This window comes from Desmodus rotundus, chromosome 2 (genome assembly GCF_022682495.2).
Source record: "Desmodus rotundus isolate HL8 chromosome 2, HLdesRot8A.1, whole genome shotgun sequence".
In the NCBI taxonomy this organism is placed as follows: domain Eukaryota; kingdom Metazoa; phylum Chordata; class Mammalia; order Chiroptera; family Phyllostomidae; genus Desmodus; species Desmodus rotundus.
Genome location: NC_071388.1, coordinates 190,721,862 through 190,740,539, shown reverse-complemented (window position 1 = coordinate 190,740,539; position 18,678 = coordinate 190,721,862). Strand labels below are relative to the sequence as shown.

The following is an 18,678-nucleotide window of genomic DNA, read 5'->3' as shown; positions in this document are numbered from 1 at the left end:
TCTTTGGAAAAGCTGGGTACTCTTTGACCTTTTATAGAAGTGAATTTTGTAAGTGCAATTAGGACCCCATAGGAAAGCACTTAATTTTTCCTCAGAATTAATTGCAATTTAATTATAATTTCTTTATATTTTCTGGGAGAAGGTAAAAGAAACTATTTCAGTATTTTAATGATACATTTTATTTAATTAATAATACCAATCAGTATCATTTTTCTGCCCAATCTTCTGGCCTCTCAATAAAACTTTTTCTGGTCTGCATTGTATTTCCTTAACACAACAGTCTAGCAAAGGAAGATAGTACTATAAATGGGGCAAGACTTAACTTTATAGAAATTGTTCCAATTTCCACCACGAAGGGGAAATGATTCTTATTCCAAAAGAACTCCATGACAGGGGCCAAAATCATAAATTAACTACTCTGAAAATTATTAAAAGCTTAACTGCCTAACTAAAGAGCTAACATGTTAAAAGCACGCGTTCATTTATGCCCCCCCCACCTGTTTGCCGGAAACAGCTATAGACAGGTCCTGGGGATATGCTGACCACAAGACACAATCCCTATTACATGGAGCTCACACTGGATAATCAGATGTAAAAGGCATAAATTTCAAGCTCATTAAAGATAAGTAGCTCCTACCCTCTCTAAAGTTTGGATGGATCTGGAGAGCATTATGCTTAGTGAAATAAGCCAGGTGGTGAATGACAAATACCATATGAACTCACCTATAAGTGGAAACTAATCAACAAAACAAACAAACAAGCAAAATATAACCAGAGACATTGAAATTAAGAACAAACTGAGAGTAACCAGAGGGGAGAGTGGAGGGGATTGGGGGACTAGGGGGAAAGGTTGTCAAGGAACATGTATAAAGGACACATGGACAAAGCCAAAAGGGGGTAGGATAGAGAGTGGGACGGTGGGGATGGCTGGGGTGGGGAGAAGTGGGGGGCGGAAATGGAGACAACTGTACTAGAACAACAATTTAAAAAATGTCAATTAAAAATACACACAAAAAAGAAAAGATACCCAATGTTAAAACCTGGGAGCTTGAGACTGACAGAAGAAACATTGAGACGTGCAGGAATCCAATCTATACACAGGCCAAGTGCAAACAAGAAGTAAGTGAGTTTTTGAGCTCACTGGGAAAGGATGGGGGGCCCACAGTCAGATGCTCATTCCTAGACATGCCACACCATTTATCAGTATTACTGGGTATAAGAGACCCTGGGTTAAGTACCAGCTCCGGAACCAAACTAAGCAGAGCCTCATCTATCTGTGACATAGCAAGTGAAATTAAGACCTTCAAAAGGTAGAAGTGAAATCCCAGAGTGAAATTTTGGGAAAATATAAAGCACACATGTTGCATTTTCAAATCAGTTATTTATAGACAACCTCAGGGGCCATAGGATAGTCTGGAAGGTATTTTTGCATCAGGCTTCTCGTGAGACTCAAGAAACTGTCTCTTTGGCTTTAGACTTGCAAGTTGGAGTGGAAGAAAGAGAGCAGATATGGAACTGGTGTGTTCCTTTTAGAGAACTAGAGGGCTGGAGGGGTAGGTAAACAAATAAAAGAAAGGAATAAAGAACAACAAAGAGAGGTAACATAAAAAAACTCTACCTCAGATTTCCAATTAGAGTTGGAAGGAATACTCCAATAAAGAGTTGGCTGTGCAAAGAGACCAAAACGCAGTTTGTAAAAAATTACAATCACTTACAACTGATCATAATAATAAAAAACTAGAAACATATACAAGGGATTTCAGCAAGGAGAATAAAAACTAAAGGTACATGCCGAATACATATAAATCTCACAAACATAACACCGAGTAAAGGAAAACAGACACAAAAAGAGTCTGTTTCTAAAAAGCTCAAAAACACAAAACAAATCTATGTCGGTCTGAAGAAAAACTATCCTTATAGGGGAGTAGTGAGTGGAAGGAGCTACAAAGGGGTGGCTGGAATGGTGATAATGCTATTTCTTGATCTAGGTGCTGGTTACATACTTCACAAGAATTCCTCCAGCTGTACATGTATAGTGTATGCACATCTACGTATTTTCTATTTCCATTGAAAATATTAAAGCAGAGTTTCCTACCTGTGTTCTGTAGGAAAAAAGAGATATACTACATGAATAGAATACTAAAACTTATAAATACATCAATCCTTTCTCCCCCAAAGTGTATGTGTAAATACACATACACACACACACACTCTTCCCAAATTAAGTTATAAATTCAAGTAAATTCCTATGCTAATCACACACCTGCCTTCCTATAAAAATAGATGAAGTGACTCTAAAATTTATATGCAAATACAAAGGACTTATAATCATCAAAATTTCCTTTAAAAAGAACAAAACTGAATAACTAATACCATCTGACTTTAAGAACTTACTTAAGTATGCCCTGGCTGCTGTGACTCAGTGGATTGCACACTGGCCTGTGAAACAAAGGGTCGCTGGTTCAATTCCCGGTCAGGGCACACGCCTGGGTTGCAGGCCATCCCCAGTGGAAGGTGCGTGAGAGGCAACCACACACTGATATTTCCCTCTCTTTCTCCCTCCCTTCACTTCTCTCTAAAAATTAATTAATTAATTAATTTTTAAAAGGAATTTACAGGTAGAGGGAGGGTAAAGAGGGTCAAACATATGGGGAGGGAGGGAGACTCAACTTTGGGTGGTGAGCACACAATGCAATAGATGGATGATGTATTTTAGAATTAAACACTTGGAACTCATATGTCATTAACCAATGTCACCCCAATAAATTAAGCTTTTAAAAAAGAATTTAAAGTATAACAATCAAGAGTATGGTATTAGCATGAGGATAAACAAACATATGAATGGAAACAGAATAGAGTCTAGAAATACCCTCACAACTACAGCATAAACTGATTTTCAAAAAAATGCCAAAGGTATTCAATGACAAATGAAAATTCTTTTCAAAAATGGTGCTGGGAGAGTAATGGGGGGAAATGGGGACAAGTACAATTGAACAATACAAACAAAGAAGAATGGTGCATTCTGAAAAAAACATGTATCCAGAATATATAAAAACTCTTACAACTCAACAATATAACAAACACTACAATCCAAATAAAAATGGGCAAAAGATTTACACAAAAGCAGGTGAAATGGACAGCAAATAAGCACTCAAAAATGGGTTAAATATCATGAACTATCAGGAAAATGCATATTTAAGCCACGACAAGCTGCCACTCTAAACGCTAAAATTAAAAAGACTACCAGCACCGTGGTGACGATGTGAAGCAAGAGGACCTCGCACGTACGCTGCTATTGCGAGTGAAAAATGGCCCAACTTTTATGTTGAAAATAGACTGGCAATTTCTTACACAGTTAAACATACATCTACCCTTCGATCCAGGAATCCCACTCCTAACTTTTTATACAGAATAAAGAAAACATATTCCCACAAAAATACATGTACACAAATGTTCATAACAGTATTATTCATAATAACCACAGTTAGAAACAAACCAACAGAAAAGGGATTAACAAACTGTGGTATATACCATACAACAGAACAGTACATAGCACTAAAGGAGAATAAATTTGTGATAAATGCAAAAATTATACATAAATTTTACAGACTTGACGCTGAGTGTTAGATGCCAAACACAAAGACTAAACATTTCGTGATTCTATTTATAAAGTTCTCAAACAGGTAAAACTAATCTAAGGTGAAAAATCAAAGCACCAACTGCTAGGGCAGGAAATGCCTAAGAAAGCAGGCAAGGGCGGCGTCTGAACAAACAGAAATATTCTAGGCATCAAGATGGTTATGAAGTTACAAGACATCATCTGTTCACCCAAATTATATAGCTCTAACTTGTACATTTCAACTCACGCATATTAACTGTAAAAACAACTCTAAAAGTACATTATTTGTGGGGTAGAACATAACTGGGGGTAGCAATTAAATATTGGCAGTAAACTGATGTGTTAATAGGCCCACGAGGTTTATTATTCTATTTTGTTTACTTTCTATGTGCTTTTTTTTTATTGTTGTTCAGGTACAATTGTCTCCATTTTCACCCCACCACGCTCCCCTGCCCCACCCATCCCCACTTCCTGCCCTCAAACCCACCCCCTTTGGCTTTGTCCATGTGTCCGTTATACATGTTCTCTGATGGCACCCCATGTTATTCCCTATTATCCCTCTCCCCCCTCCTCTCTGGTTACTGTCAGATTGTTCTTTATTTCAATGTTTCTGGCTATACTCTGCTTGCTTGTCTGTTTTGCTGATTAGGTTCCACTTATAGGTGAGATCATATGGTATTTCTCTTTCACCACCTGGCTTGTTTCACTTAGCATAATGCTTTCCAGTCCCATCATTATTTTTTAAGAATTAAAAAGGTAACAAAAGTAGACAAATAAATTGCTATCTACCTGCCTTCTAGAAGAAATACCACTCTTGGTTGTTTATTCAAGTGTTGCTGCTGATGCTAACAATAAGGTTGATGAAGATGATGATGATGCTATTTTACCCACTTAACATACACTGTACATTAGATACTGTGCTCATTACGCTGTGATGGATGAGACAAGCACATTCTTTGCCTCCATCATGTTGCAGAAGTATAGAGAAAAATGAGTAAGGAAATAGAATATGTTATATAACTGTAAACTGTAGTGACCGTTATTTTAAAAAGGTTTTGTAATACAGAATACTGATTTGGCACTTACCATGTGCCAGATACTGCGCTAAACACTTCTAAATGATCCCATCAAGGACAAGTAATATTACCCCACTTACACATGAGGGAAGTGAGTGAAAATTATATTCTCCCATCTGATGTATGGCAGAGCATCATGCATTTGTGTTGCTCTATCGTTAACACCTGATCTGTTCTGAACCAAAGCTTGAGTGGGATCAGTAATGAAGAGTTTGAGAACAGCAGATGCGGGGACTTAACTGACCCATAAGGAGCTGGTCTGACTTCATTATCACTGTGTCATAGCCAGCTAAGTCCATCTATAAGAAGGTTATGCAGAATATAATAATGTTCTCCCTGTTTCTATCGTCCCTCCATCCAGTCATTTCCTACATAAGAGCCAACTCCTCAAAACTGTCCATTAGCCTCACATTCCACTCAGTGGAAAAAAGAAAAATTCTTAAAAAGGACTCTACCACTTAGCCCCTGGTTCCAGTCTCTATGTTCTCCTTTGCTAAGCCCCGAACAAGCCAAGCTGTCCCCACCATAAACTCTGTATTTCCTTTTCCCTCGGCCTGGAATTCCCTTTCCCAAGTTCACACGCTTCCTTCTCTCTGAGTATCTTCAAATAGTGAGAGGACTTCTCTCCCCAGCCTACCTACAATGACACCCCATTTATCTCTGTGTCCTTTGCCCACATTACGTTCCTTCCCCACACTTACCACCACCCGACATATGCTGTATCTGCCGCCATCCACGTGTAGTCAACAGCTCTCTTGTCGGACAGCAGCGTCTCAGGGAGTAAACAGGATGGCGGTGAGAAGAGAAAAGGAAGCCTGCCGACGAGGCAGAGGGAAAGGCAGAAGAGAATGCTGTCACAGAGCTGAGGGAGAGGAACAACAGAAACTAGGAGAAGAGGAGGGGTGAAAGCCAGACTACAGGGTGTGAAAGTTCAAGTACGGTGATGTTTTCAGGAGTAAACCATCAAATGGAGACTATGACGTACAAAATCCACATTATGAAAATGAGACGGAAAAAAGCTAGCCAAGATAAGAAACATCATCAAACAAACAGATTCCTAATTAACAAAACTTGCAATAGTTTTTTAGGCCTTAAACTGAGGTGAATACTGTGTCATGCAAGCTACCAAATAAAACAAGGTTTATAGAATGGTGTCTTAACTGTGGAAGATTTTATAACTCCAGTGATGCTTTCTACTCTTTATTAAACAAACCAATTCTTCACAAAAGTATGGCAAGCCTCTTAGATTTTACACCTCTGCATTTAAAATAATAATTGATATACATTTCAAAATAAAAGTACAGTTGTATTCTCCTTTTCCAAAAAAAGAATGTCAGACTGCTACATGTATCATTCCTCTCCGGTAACCAGTACTAATACACTTTTACCTTCAATGTAAGTATAAGTCTTTTTTAGTAATATATTTTCACCTTAAAAACATCTATAAGGAAAACTTCCAGAAAGTTATTTCCCCAATTTTTTATATCCAGGTATAATTGACACAAATAATGTGTTAGTTTCAGGTGTAAACATAATGACTTTATGTTTATTAAATAAGTGTAATTAACATCTGTCACCATATATACATATATACCATACACCAATTTTTTTTATTTTAGGACATAGTCTACATTTGTAGCAAGTATAGGAAAATCCTCTGTTCCGAAATTAGCATTGCTTACAACAGAAAACCAATTTCATTTTTAGTTATAGCAAGTCAAATGATATTTCAGAGTGAAATATTTTCCCTTTTCATTTCTTCCTTCATGATTCATTGCTGCTGAATTTTTTAAATGTGGACAATGCGAGGACTAAAAGAAGTCCAGGGATGACAGCCTTTACAGATACTGATAGTAATGGCTGCCGTTCTCAAAGCACTCTGTGATCTGCACAGCTCTCTAATACAGACTGCCTCTTTCAATTATCGCATCGCTCCCTAGGAGTTAATAATGTTATGTATAATTACCCCCAGTTTAACAATAAGGAAGCTGTTAATAAGTAGCAGAATATTAGCAGCTAGGTATTTGAACTTTAAGTTCTATACTCTTTCCAAGCCAACTCTCCCCTAGATAAATATTAAGCATATAGCTTTATGATCTCTCTTTTTCTAGATATATCATTGAATACTACCAGTATAATCAAGACAATAGAAAACAAATCTTGCTTTAAGAAATAAATGGCCTTAATCCTAAAAAGAAAACCTTTAGGGCAAATTCCATAATGGAAATCCCATGTTTATCACTGATTCCTACTGGAAAATAGCCTTGCAAGTCAAATTTAAAAACCCGTGTGATGAAATATAACTACTTGGGCAAACTTGTGACATAACAGATACAGTTTAAGGACTTTCTTTATAAAATTTCACTCTCCATCTTCTGAGAAGGTCCCCTGCAGAATTAGGCTGCAGGGACACACCTCACCAAAGTGTGCTGTGGAAGGGTGATGAGCTTAACACTCGCTCACGATATAAATAGTAAGCATCTACCAAGGGCCGGTCACCTTTCCTTCAAATTTTCTATGTCAGGTTGATTAGAGCAAATAAACATTTGCCTTTTCTAATTTGTTCAAGTTTAATTATATCAAATAAGATAGACTTGACAGATTACCATAAGTCATTGAAACTAACACTACATTTTAGTAAATATAGTATATTTCATAAACATTTAGTAATCTAACATTTTAGTAAACATAAACAAGGGACCGATTTGAGTGATACCTGTTTTAATCATGGTTTCTTTTAACACTACATTAACAATTTCATTTGCTAATAGTTTATATGGTGTTGATTATAATCATTAACAACAACCAATAATCAACAGGGATTATTTAATACCACTGGGGCAAAACTCATTTCACAAAGAGGCTTTATTCAACAGAAAATGAGCCAACTCAAGCAATAATTCAAAGGATTCTGGAACAGAAACAGTATGCCAGGCAGCACTCTGAAAAGTCTGCTGTGTCAAATGCCCAGTGCTGCCATCAGGTGTCTGTACAAGACCCCAGTGAGCATCAGGGCCAAGAGCACGAGCCACTTCTGAGAACTGGAGCCTAGAACGGACAGAGCGCTGGTCCTCGCAGCCCACTGTTCGGTGGATCATCACACGCCTCTACCTAACACGGAAACCGCCAGACAGCACATCCACAGTAATGTGAAATTCACGTACCTTGAAAATATTTCTGTAACTGAATAAACAACCCTACAAATTATCTTTTATTTACCACCACCTTCTAAAAGTAGCTTATGTTAAATGTTTCTGTCAGTATGCAATACAAAGTCTTATTTAATTAAGGTAAACGTTTTTACAAAGATCTTAAAAATATTATGTTCCTATATGGTATTTTTATTTATTTTTGTTTTAATATAGATTCTTTAACAAAGAAAGATCTTGTTTAAATGTTTAATAAAAATTAATGAACAAACCTTGAACCGTCTTTACTCAATATGTAAGAACTGAGTTTCCATCTAGCACTGTCTTAAATGGGTAGATTTACACAGATCGACACAGTCACGTATTTGTCTTTCCAGAATAACGCTGTTTATTTAAGTTTATGCACCCAAAACTGCATGCCTTCCACTAATTTTAGAAAAAAGAAAGATGCGGAGAGATTTGACTTTTGTTAAGTTTCTCCTCTATGTATAAATTTATTCTAGAAAATTCCTAAATAACAGTTTCCTTTGGGAAATTTTCAGATACTGAAATTCTTCTACCAGAAATACACCAGCTTCTTCGGTCCTCTCTGATTTCTGTAATTTTATTATTATTTCAGCAGTCAGCTTATCCTCACAGGGGAAGATTTGACAAACCATGAAAAGATTGTCAAAATGCATATGGAGGTGAAAGTTATACAACAAACTAACCCTCTCTTACACCACCCCCTGCATTCCACTCTAGTTGATGAGTTACAATTGTGGATGTTCTGGTCCTATGTCCAATTAACTTGCTAGTGAAGCCTTTCACATTCTTTCCAACTAGAACTTAAATATAATTCAGTTCCCCAGAATTAAAGTTCTGGTACATTAACCACCACCCACATATTAGCCTCATTTAACTCTTTATTTTTACTTAGTCCAAAAATAAAGAAAAAAATCAATTAAAAACTAACATACTCAGCTGCCTGTTTGTAGTGCTTCAAGTCTTTCTTCAAATTTTTGTTTTCATTTTCTAGAAGCATATTCTGGGTATACACATCCGGGACATTCCCAACACGAACTTCAGTTACACCCTTCTGTATTAATTCGTACCTAGAATAAAATGAAACAAAAAGCTTTATGTTGTTTCTTCTTAATTTGCTGAACTTATGTACAACTCAAAAACTTAAGTCTTAGGGAATGTTTACAGAAATTAGTTTGCAATATTACTTGTATAAATTAAAATGTCAACATTCATGAATTCTTTGTAAAGAATTAATGAATTGTTAGGTACTAGTATCATCATGGTGTATACAATATAACTGAACATCTGCTAGGTTTCATGCACTCATCTAGACACTGGTGAAATGAACAAAATGGTTCCAGTCTCTGTCTCATGGAGTTTATGGAGTTTTCACTCTAGTGTGGACAGTGCCATGCTCTATATGAATAAAATAAAGCAGGGTAAGAGAGACAGAGACACTGAAGTGGAGAGTGATGGGGTTGTTGGCACTATTCTGTATAGGGTGTCCAGAGAAAGTATGACCAACAAAGTGACGTTTGAGCAGAGAACTGAAGGAAACGAGGGAATAAGCCATGTGGATATGTGGGAGAGGAGTGTTCTCAGCTGATAGAAAAGCAAATGTAAAGGTCCTGAGACAAGGAAGTGCTTGGCATGTAAAATAAAGAGCTAAAGGCCAGTATATCTAGAGTATCCAGAGATGGAGCCAACTAACTGAGCAAGAGGGAGAGCGGTGAGAGATGGGTCAAGAAAACTGCAGGGAGCCAGAGGGAGGGATGTCATTAGACTCCGAAAAGGACTGAAGTCACGGGCAAGTTGTGAGAGATAAGTGACACTGATCTGATTTATGCTTTTAAAAGACTTGTCTGGCATCTGTTTAAAGAAACTAACTCTAGAGTAGTGAGAATAGAATCAGAGAGACTAGTTTGGAGGCTGCTGCGATAGTCCAGGAGAGAGAGAACGGTGGCATGAACAAAACCGGCAGCAGTAGAGATTATGAAAAATGGGTCCCTTCTGGATATACTTATAAAGGTGGAGCCAACAGGATTTTATTATATATCAGCTGTCAGGTGTTGATTAAAAAGAAAAGTCAAGGATGACTCCGAGTTTTTTGGGTGAGCAACAGAGCCATTTACTGACAGGAGGACAAACACGGTAGACATTGGGTGGTTAAAGAAATCAAGGAATTTTTCCTATTCATGTTCACTGCAGTATGTAAAGAGAGAAGGGAAGAGTCCAGGGACTGTTTTAAGAATGAGGAGAAAAGGAATGCCGCTGAACAGAGACTGAAAACAGAGGAAGCAGTGAGGTACTGGGCAAATATGAGAGCAGTGCCTCAGGGGCCAGGTGAAAAACGCACGGTGAGAAGAAATGAGTGACAGTGATAAACGCTGCATGGAGGGTGGGCAAGGTGAAGTCACCGGAAAAGGTTTCAGGAGAGTCATGGAAAAGAAAGTGTACCTAGAGGTATCAGAGAATTGAAAAGGATTCGTGGTAACAAACTTTTCCAAGGAGATATGCTTTAAGCAGAGCCAAGAAATCAAGATGAACCTAGAAAAGGATATAGAGTTCAGGGTATTTTTTGATTTCTTCTTTCATTTAATATATGACATATTACTGCACATCTGTATGTTCATGAGAATGATCTAGCAGAAAGGGGGAAAGTTTACAGTGCAGGATAGAAGGGGGACAGGTGCACGAGCAATGTCCTTGAGTAGGCCGGAGGAGCTGGGATCCAGCAGGGAACAGTAGGCGTGGCCTTCGATGACAAGGTGTATGGAGCAGCCCCTGTGACATGTCAAAGGGTAACTCTGAGGACAGAGGCAGCAGGCTCGTAGAGGGGCAGGCAGGAGTTGTGGCACTTCTACTGTCTCAGTGAAATAAGAAGGAACATCAGAGAATCATTTACATTTGTAAATATTATAATTTGAATCATTGTATGTAGAAATTAACAAAGCTGAATATAAAATAGCATAAAATCATTTCAAGTAATAAAGTTATTAGTAAACAAATCTCTATTTTGTTACAAATAAACAAATCTTCTATGGATGGACTAAACATTAGTTTTAAAATGTTTAATTATCCATATTTTCATATTACAAATTTTTATTTTTATTGCACATTCATAGTCATATGTTTTTGTTATACATGTTATTTGAAATTAAGAAAAAATCAAGAGAAGCCCTGTAGAATATCCACAAGGTTAAGATAATTGAATCAATATTAAGTAATATTTGCCACAATTTCTAAAACAGCAAACAGATAACCATTTAATCATAAATTCACTATTTTATCCATATTTGAAATGTAATTTATACTTATGTCAGAAGAAAAGACATACGGATTGACAGAAGAACTGGACCATAAAGTTTTTCTGAGCATAAAATTGGTTTGCAGCAACTTGCTTTATTTAATGCAGGAAAAAAATCACTATAGAAATTATTTCAATAAGAAAAATAGTGATACAGAGTCCTTCTCTAAATTAAATGCTATGCAAATAAACATGTGGTAAAATAAAAATAAAACATAACACAAATAACACATTACAACATATATATCTTAGAATATTCAGAAGTCACTTACCAAGCCAAAATTATGCCATGTATGTAAAAATACCAAACATGACTTTAAACTCACTAAAACTATTATAATACTATCGGTGAATTAGAAATTTCAATATACAAACTCTGGAAATATATTCTCAGTCAAATCTACATTTTCCTATGTAAGATTTTTTAGTTTTGTCTCAGGTGTGTGTGTGTGTGAATTTTAAAGAAATACCCTGGTCTCTACTCCTTCCTCCTTAGTCACTTACCCTTAAAGTAGGAATGAAACTGTTCATATGGGGGAAAAGATGGTCATCTACGCATTAGGAACTGAAAATAAAGCACTACCAATAGAACCGCCAGGGAATTACCGCCAATGAATTTACATTAATGTTCTTCATATTCACCACAAGGTCCATAAATTAATGACAACGACACAGAAAGAAATACACATATTTCATGGAGAAAATGCTTAGGCTTTCATAAGACGTGTGCACACACCAAGAGTTTAACACGCACTGCCACGAATGATGACTACTATGATAGAATTTTGGTGAACATATAAATGATGCAATAAGAGGAAGCATTATTTTTCCTTCAAGATGGAACTTAAGGCATAGGATGTAAAAGCCATAAAAACAATCAACTAGGTAATAAGCATCAAATAAAAATTGTTCCTCCATATTTACAGAGAGAATTATGGAAATATTTCACCGGTGAAGACAAAATTCCTTTCGCTACTGGCCAAACTAAGGATGTTGGAATCCCCAGCACTGTCACGACATCACTGAGAAGCAAGAGCCCTTCACGAGAAAGATAGAGAACGGCTGAACAAGTTTAGTACTGGTCCTATGATTCTTCAAGCCAATATGGAAAACAGGTACAAATTTGGACTCTAAATCAAAATATTCCTTTATTTTTTCAAGATCCCCTGTACAATTCCACAATTCAGCATGGTGGGTAGGAGAGGTGTTGACTGCCGCTGATTGGCTGTGACTGGCTACCACGTACCCCAATTTCCCAACCTCTCTCAGCTTCCTTATCCATATAATGGAGATATGATAGTAGCTCCCTGCTATATACAGTTGTTGGGAGAAGTAAATGAGAAAAAGCATGAAAAATGGAGACAACTGTACTTGAACAACAAAAAATAATGAAAAAAAAATTTTTTAAATGGCATGAATACATACTGAACTAAGGAAAATGACAACAAAGTGCATTCCTGAGTGATAAACCTTAGGCTTCATCTTCTTAAATATTTTTAAATGTCTCATATTTAATGAAGACTATATTAATTTTGGTTACAAAGCACATGTTAACTACGCTAACATGTTCACTTACAAGCCTGCCTTGTTAAAAATACAGTACATAAATAAATCTCTGCACATATATTTACAGGGCTCAAATTTCACATATTGTAGCACAGTAAAAGTTAGCAGGATAGAAGAGTCACAACATCCCTGTGTTTAACTTAATCCAGGCTGGAGAAAATAATTATTACAACATTACCCATAACCAGAAGTCAAATCGTAATCAACTGAAAAAACAGCAACAGGTCTGTGATGACGGAACGGAAAGTAGTTGTGTGGTACTCGCTAAGAGACAGTAATGTACACACAGCACGACGTATACTTCCCACATACACAGTGCAACATGAGGTGTAATTTCAGTTCTAGGCTCTGGCTTTAAACCTAACCATTCCCAGAAAGTTTTAACTATACTGCCCACGTTTGAGTAATTCTATAAATTATGCCAAATTTTATCAGCTAAAAGCAGCAATATTTATCTTTTTAGAAAATTACAGGACTATACTACTACAAAATTTATAATTTCTTCTATAATTAATAAAAAATTTTAAATTAGCAATAAAATATCATAAATAACTTTACTAGTACCTGTGATGGCATTTTTATTACCACCCAACCTTCAGCAGAAGCCAAATTGGAGATAAGCAAGGATTAAATAGGAAGTGAAAGAGTAAAGAAAGAAAAAGACCTTGTTTTCAAAACATTTGGCTATACAGGGAAGAAGAGTTAGAGAGGATGGGAGGAATAATAAGAGGGAAAGGCCAAGAAGAGCAAGAACGTATGTTTCTGGTGAATGACTTCTGACTGCATTAACAAACAGCAAAACGGTCCAGTGGAGTCCAGTGCTGACTAACGTATGCTCAGGGGAGGGCGCTTAAAGCACACTGAACATTTGTCCATTTTAACCCCGTCTTTATTTTGCCTCCAGGGAAATTATCATTGTCCACAGAGTTCTTTTAAAGAGATATAGATTACATATGCATACATATATAAAAAATCTTTTTTTTTTTTGTAAACAGCAAATGAAAAAAAAAAAGCTTTCTTGGCCATACAGTCTCTGCTGTGACTACTTAACTTTGCTGTTATAGCATGAAAGCAACCACGGACAATAACTTAAAAAAATGTCATGGCTCTAAGAAAATTTCATTTACAAAACAAAAGGCAGGCCACAGTAGGCCCAGGGGTCTTGGTTTGTTGACCCCAGATATAAAGGATTTACTTCAATTACTGTTTGAGGATTGAAAGGACATAAGTCAAATTTCAGTACCCAGGTTTTTTGGTTTGGGTTTTTGTTTGTTTGTTTGTTTTACAATTTAACAATGGAAAAACCTTGTTTTAAAGAATTCATAGCAATGACATGTCTTTTCCTCCACAATAAAAGTGATATAAGTAATGTATTTAATATTCCTATAATCCTACTATGCAGAATACATAAAGGTCTCTGATCAAAGGCAAAATGTTCTTTGTGAGTACAGTAGCTGATACAGTGTAATCACAGTGCAAACAATTTGCAATCTCACTACAAACTGGCTGCCAGGGATAAGGATAAAATTATTTGAACCACAGTATTATTAAACCCATATATTAAGATATTTTGTACAAATTTTACTTTATGATTATAATATTATGCTAAGTGGCATGCTTACTTAGTGTTCTAAAATTCCTACCACAATTGTAGTTCTGAAAATTTCCTCTCAATTCAAATTGCTAAATGTGAAAAGATAATATGACGATATTTGTTAAGAGTATACTGGTTCCACATTTCTCCAAGGGAATCATTTAACAATTTACACTGACCAATCACGTGAGCACTGTATGTCCCAACACATATTCTCAGAAGAAAAGGTAACTGAACCATATTAATCTTTCATCTCATTAGTACTACAAGTTAATCATCTACTTTTACAAAAACACACTTATAATGCACTTGTAAATATTTTAGGGGCATTTTCATAAAAATCATTTACACAATTTCCAGATTTAGTAGGAACAGTATTATTTTACTGCCATCAAACTTACTCTTTTTCCTAAACTATAATAAAAAATGGTTCTCTTCCTTTAATGTATTAACATTAGATATGTAATTTAAAGTATTAAAACATATCTCTTCTATGTGCGTGGTGCAAGTAGATGAGAACCAAAAAAAAGCAAAAGATAAAAATCACACCATAGATGGATTAGTAAAAATTAAAACTTGCCCCTATATTTAAAATAAGGATTATCCAAAAAACATTATAAACATCTTCATATACTATAATATGCAATGGTTTTTAAAGACCAAACATATTTTCATATCTGATTACTTAACAATATTAAAGAATATTAGGACTCTGAAAACATGCCTGGTGACATCGCTGCTGTAGCAAAGGAATAAACAGCATATCTGCTGAAGCTTATAGCCAATGAGTTCGTAAATTTTTCAATTATAACAAAAAAATCTTGTCTTTAGTTATCATTTGAAATGTTTCCACTTCTACTTCTACATGAAGAAAAGAAATTTTAATTTATATATTTATTTTTATTGTTGTTCCAGTACAGTTGTCTCCATTTCTCCCCCACCACTCGCCCCTGCCCCACCCTCAATCCTACCCTCCTTTGGCTTTGTCCATGGGTCCTTTATACGTGTTCCTTGACACGAAGAAAAATTTATAGAAAAAGAGAATCAATCATTTGTGTGAGCAGAGAAAGGCAAGCCACTACACTACACATAAAACAAGCAAAGCAGTACTGTTAGTAGGATTTCTTAATGCAGGAAATACCATCCTTACCAATTTTGCAGAAAATATTAGGAAAAGCATTTCATAAAGTCGCTTTGTATTATATCATATAACTGTATTTCACAAAGATGCTTAATATAAATTTATTTGAAACTGATATCCTGATTATGTGCATTTGTGCGTTTACACGGATGTGTTTGGGCGGGGGGGGGGGGTGCTATGGTTTCAGTTGTGGGGATGCGAAAGGTTTCCATCCATTTTGCATACACGGAGTGACTTCGGTTTTTAAGAGGGTTAAAAGTGTACATATGAAACACTGTTAGCATTTCTAGAGAACTCTTTATTTAAATAATTATTTACCATTCAGACTGAAAGCAATCAAGGGTTCTGGTCATTCCCATCTTGATCAGGAAGTTGCAGAGAAAGTCTTCTATTACTTCAGGGACTTCACGCTTTGAAGGAAGGACTGTTTTCTGCTCCTGAAATTTAAATGTGCAATTAATTATTTTGAAAACATCAAATCTTTGATTAATGGCATTGATTCACTCACTCATTTGTTCATTTTTTCATCTATATTTGTCGAGATGGATGATAACTGAAGGATAATCACTAGGGATAAAGCAGTGATAAAAACAGGCAAGACTCAGTCCTCATAGCTAACAACCAAGTAGACGGAGAGAGAAAGTAAATAACTACTTTAAAAATACACAGTATGGAAGATGGTAGTGTGTCTACATTAAAAAAGCAGAGGATTAAAACGAGAGGGAGTCAAGAGAAGGGCAAAACTGTGTGTGAAGTCTGGCTGCTCTGTACGTAACCCGATGAAGGAAGATTTCATTGGTATCCAGCATCTGGGCAGAAATCTACAGAAGAGGTTCCAGACATAGCACTAGCAAGCACAAAGGCCCTGAGGCGAGAGCTCAACTGGATTGTCTGAAGACAAATACAGTCAGCTTGTCCTTTCAATATCACAAAATACATTCAAAAAAAGAAATCTATGGACCTTTAAATTATTTTAATTTTTATCAGTATAAAAAGAAATACTGCATAATGATTTTGGTGCCTTGATTTTTATTATAGAAAAAATAAGGAAGAAATAATGTGCAATGAAAGAGGCTTGCACTACTATTGCACGATGAGAGTAAGTAAATTCTATCAACTAGAGGAGAGGTCAGCTAACTCTTCTTGGAAATAAAGCTAATTAGAACACAGCCACCCCTATTTGTTTACAGCTGCTGTTACTCTGTGTGATAGGGCTGAGTAGCTGCAACAGAGATCTACCCTATGGCCCTCAATTAGAAAAACGGTGATATTTCAGCAAGTGAGATATAAAATTAAGACAGCCATACAAACTACTATATATCACATAATTCACTGTCTAAAATAAATCAAATAATCAGTAGATTCTTGGAAAATATCAACAGCATCATTGTCGTTAGCCTGCGTTCATTTTCTTTTCATTAGCAGGAACTTCCTAATTTAACTGTCAGTCATTTGGATAGACAGATCTAGTTGCTCACACAGAAACTCAGCAGCGGACTTTCCCTTCCTTCTTCTCCTCCCCACCCTGCTAGTGGTTACAGACCAGGTTATACAGAATACACAGCATGATTACATAGAAATATAGTGAGGAAAAATAATCTCTGTTGCCCTAAAGAGTTCTTTTCAAAAGTAATAAATACAGCCCTGGCTGGTATAGTTCAGTGGATTGAACGCCAGCCTGTGAACCAAAGGGTTGCCAGCCGGTTCAATTCCCACTCTAGGGCACATGCCTGGGTTGCAGGCCAGATCCCCAGTAGGGGATGCTCAAGAGGCAACCACACATTGATATATCTCTCCCTCTCTTTCTCCTTCCCTTCCCCTCTCTCTAAAAATAAATAAATAAAATATTTGAAAAAAAAAAGTACTACACAATTTGATGCTGATGTGAATTACTTGTAGGTGCTATAACATTCAAAATGGTAGAGAGTTGAAGCAAACTTGGGGGTTACAGAAAATTCCTAAAATGACTAGGGGTTTTAAATATTTTTTAAGAAAACTTGAGCAGAATAACTTAGAATCCCTTTTCTAAAATGACTGTTAAAAGGTGGTATATAGCATGTTGATTACATTCAGGACCCTATATAAAACACCATGAGCGATGCCACGGTAGCAGAGTACCATTTTTTGCCTCGTATAATGCACAATTTTCTGCCCAAATAGTTGAGGAAAAAATAAGGATGTACATTATACATGGGTAGTACTAATTCCACATCTATAAAAATGCTTTTCTTTTATTTATGCTTATGCATTAAAAGTGTAACTCTAGAAAGAAATAATGATATCCGCATGCAAAATAATAACCTGAAATACGATCATCAGTTTTGTTTCTAAATATAAATAAATTTAAAAAATTGAATTAAAATGGAAGATTTCTTCCTGAAAGTTTGGGCCAAAAACATGGGTGCACATTATACAGCGCAAAATACAGTTTCTCATGCTCGTCCTCAAGTCCTCGCATTCCAGTGGATGATTACACAGAACTGTTTGGGGCGGGCCTAACACAGTAGGATGCAAACATTCGTTATATGGTAGTAAGTACTACCTTGGAATTTGGGGACACTAAATTTGAATATGATATTTCATAGGATGAGATGAATGACAGTTGAAAGAATCAGGAACACAGGAGGATAAAACAGAGAGAATGCAGCTACTTCAGTTTCTCACCAGGCCTGTGGGCTGCTGCTGTTTGTATACATGTTGGCATGTGTGCTTGCAACACAGCTGGTAGGTCCCTGTGGTCCTCAATAGATGTTTTCTTTCTCTCCCTTCCTAAACACATCTGATACACATACTAACAATTCTACACAGGCTTCCACTGCACTTTTATCTCAATTACACATTCTACACAATTCTCCTATGGCTTTATAACTAATTTGATGATGATGTTAATAAAGTACCTCAGAATAAGCACAAAAAGAGCAAGTACTCGGGGTACTATTTAGCAAATATGCCCCTCTTTGAAGATTGCTGAATTACAAAAATATATTCCACCCACATGTGACCCAATAGTCTGTTGGTGACACAGGTGACTCTAGCATATAGCTAAGTTTTATCTATTAGAGTTATAAATTTGAATTTTCCTAACTGGAGAGGTTTCTAGATAGTGTAATGAGGGCAACAATAGAGAGCTGCTCTGTAAAACGATAAAGGAGTAGGTGAATAAAGGCTTTGTTAGGGAGCCTCTTGGGTTGGAGTTCAGAGGGGGCATAAGGGAACTAAA

The 18,678-nt window shown here is 36.3% G+C and overlaps 1 protein-coding gene across 1 annotated transcript in view; it reads right to left on the bottom strand.

Moving 5' to 3' along the window:
- Positions 1 to 18,678, bottom strand: part of SPAG16 (sperm associated antigen 16) — a 715,229-nt gene that overhangs the window by 679,613 nt on the left and 16,938 nt on the right. Inside the window, exons 4-5 of the mRNA XM_024564300.4 lie at positions 15,777 to 15,895; positions 8,804 to 8,938 (exon numbers count right to left, since the gene is read on the bottom strand). Of these exons, the coding sequence (XP_024420068.2) occupies positions 8,804 to 8,938; positions 15,777 to 15,895 (254 nt within the window). The remainder of the gene's footprint in view (positions 1 to 8,803; positions 8,939 to 15,776; positions 15,896 to 18,678) is intronic.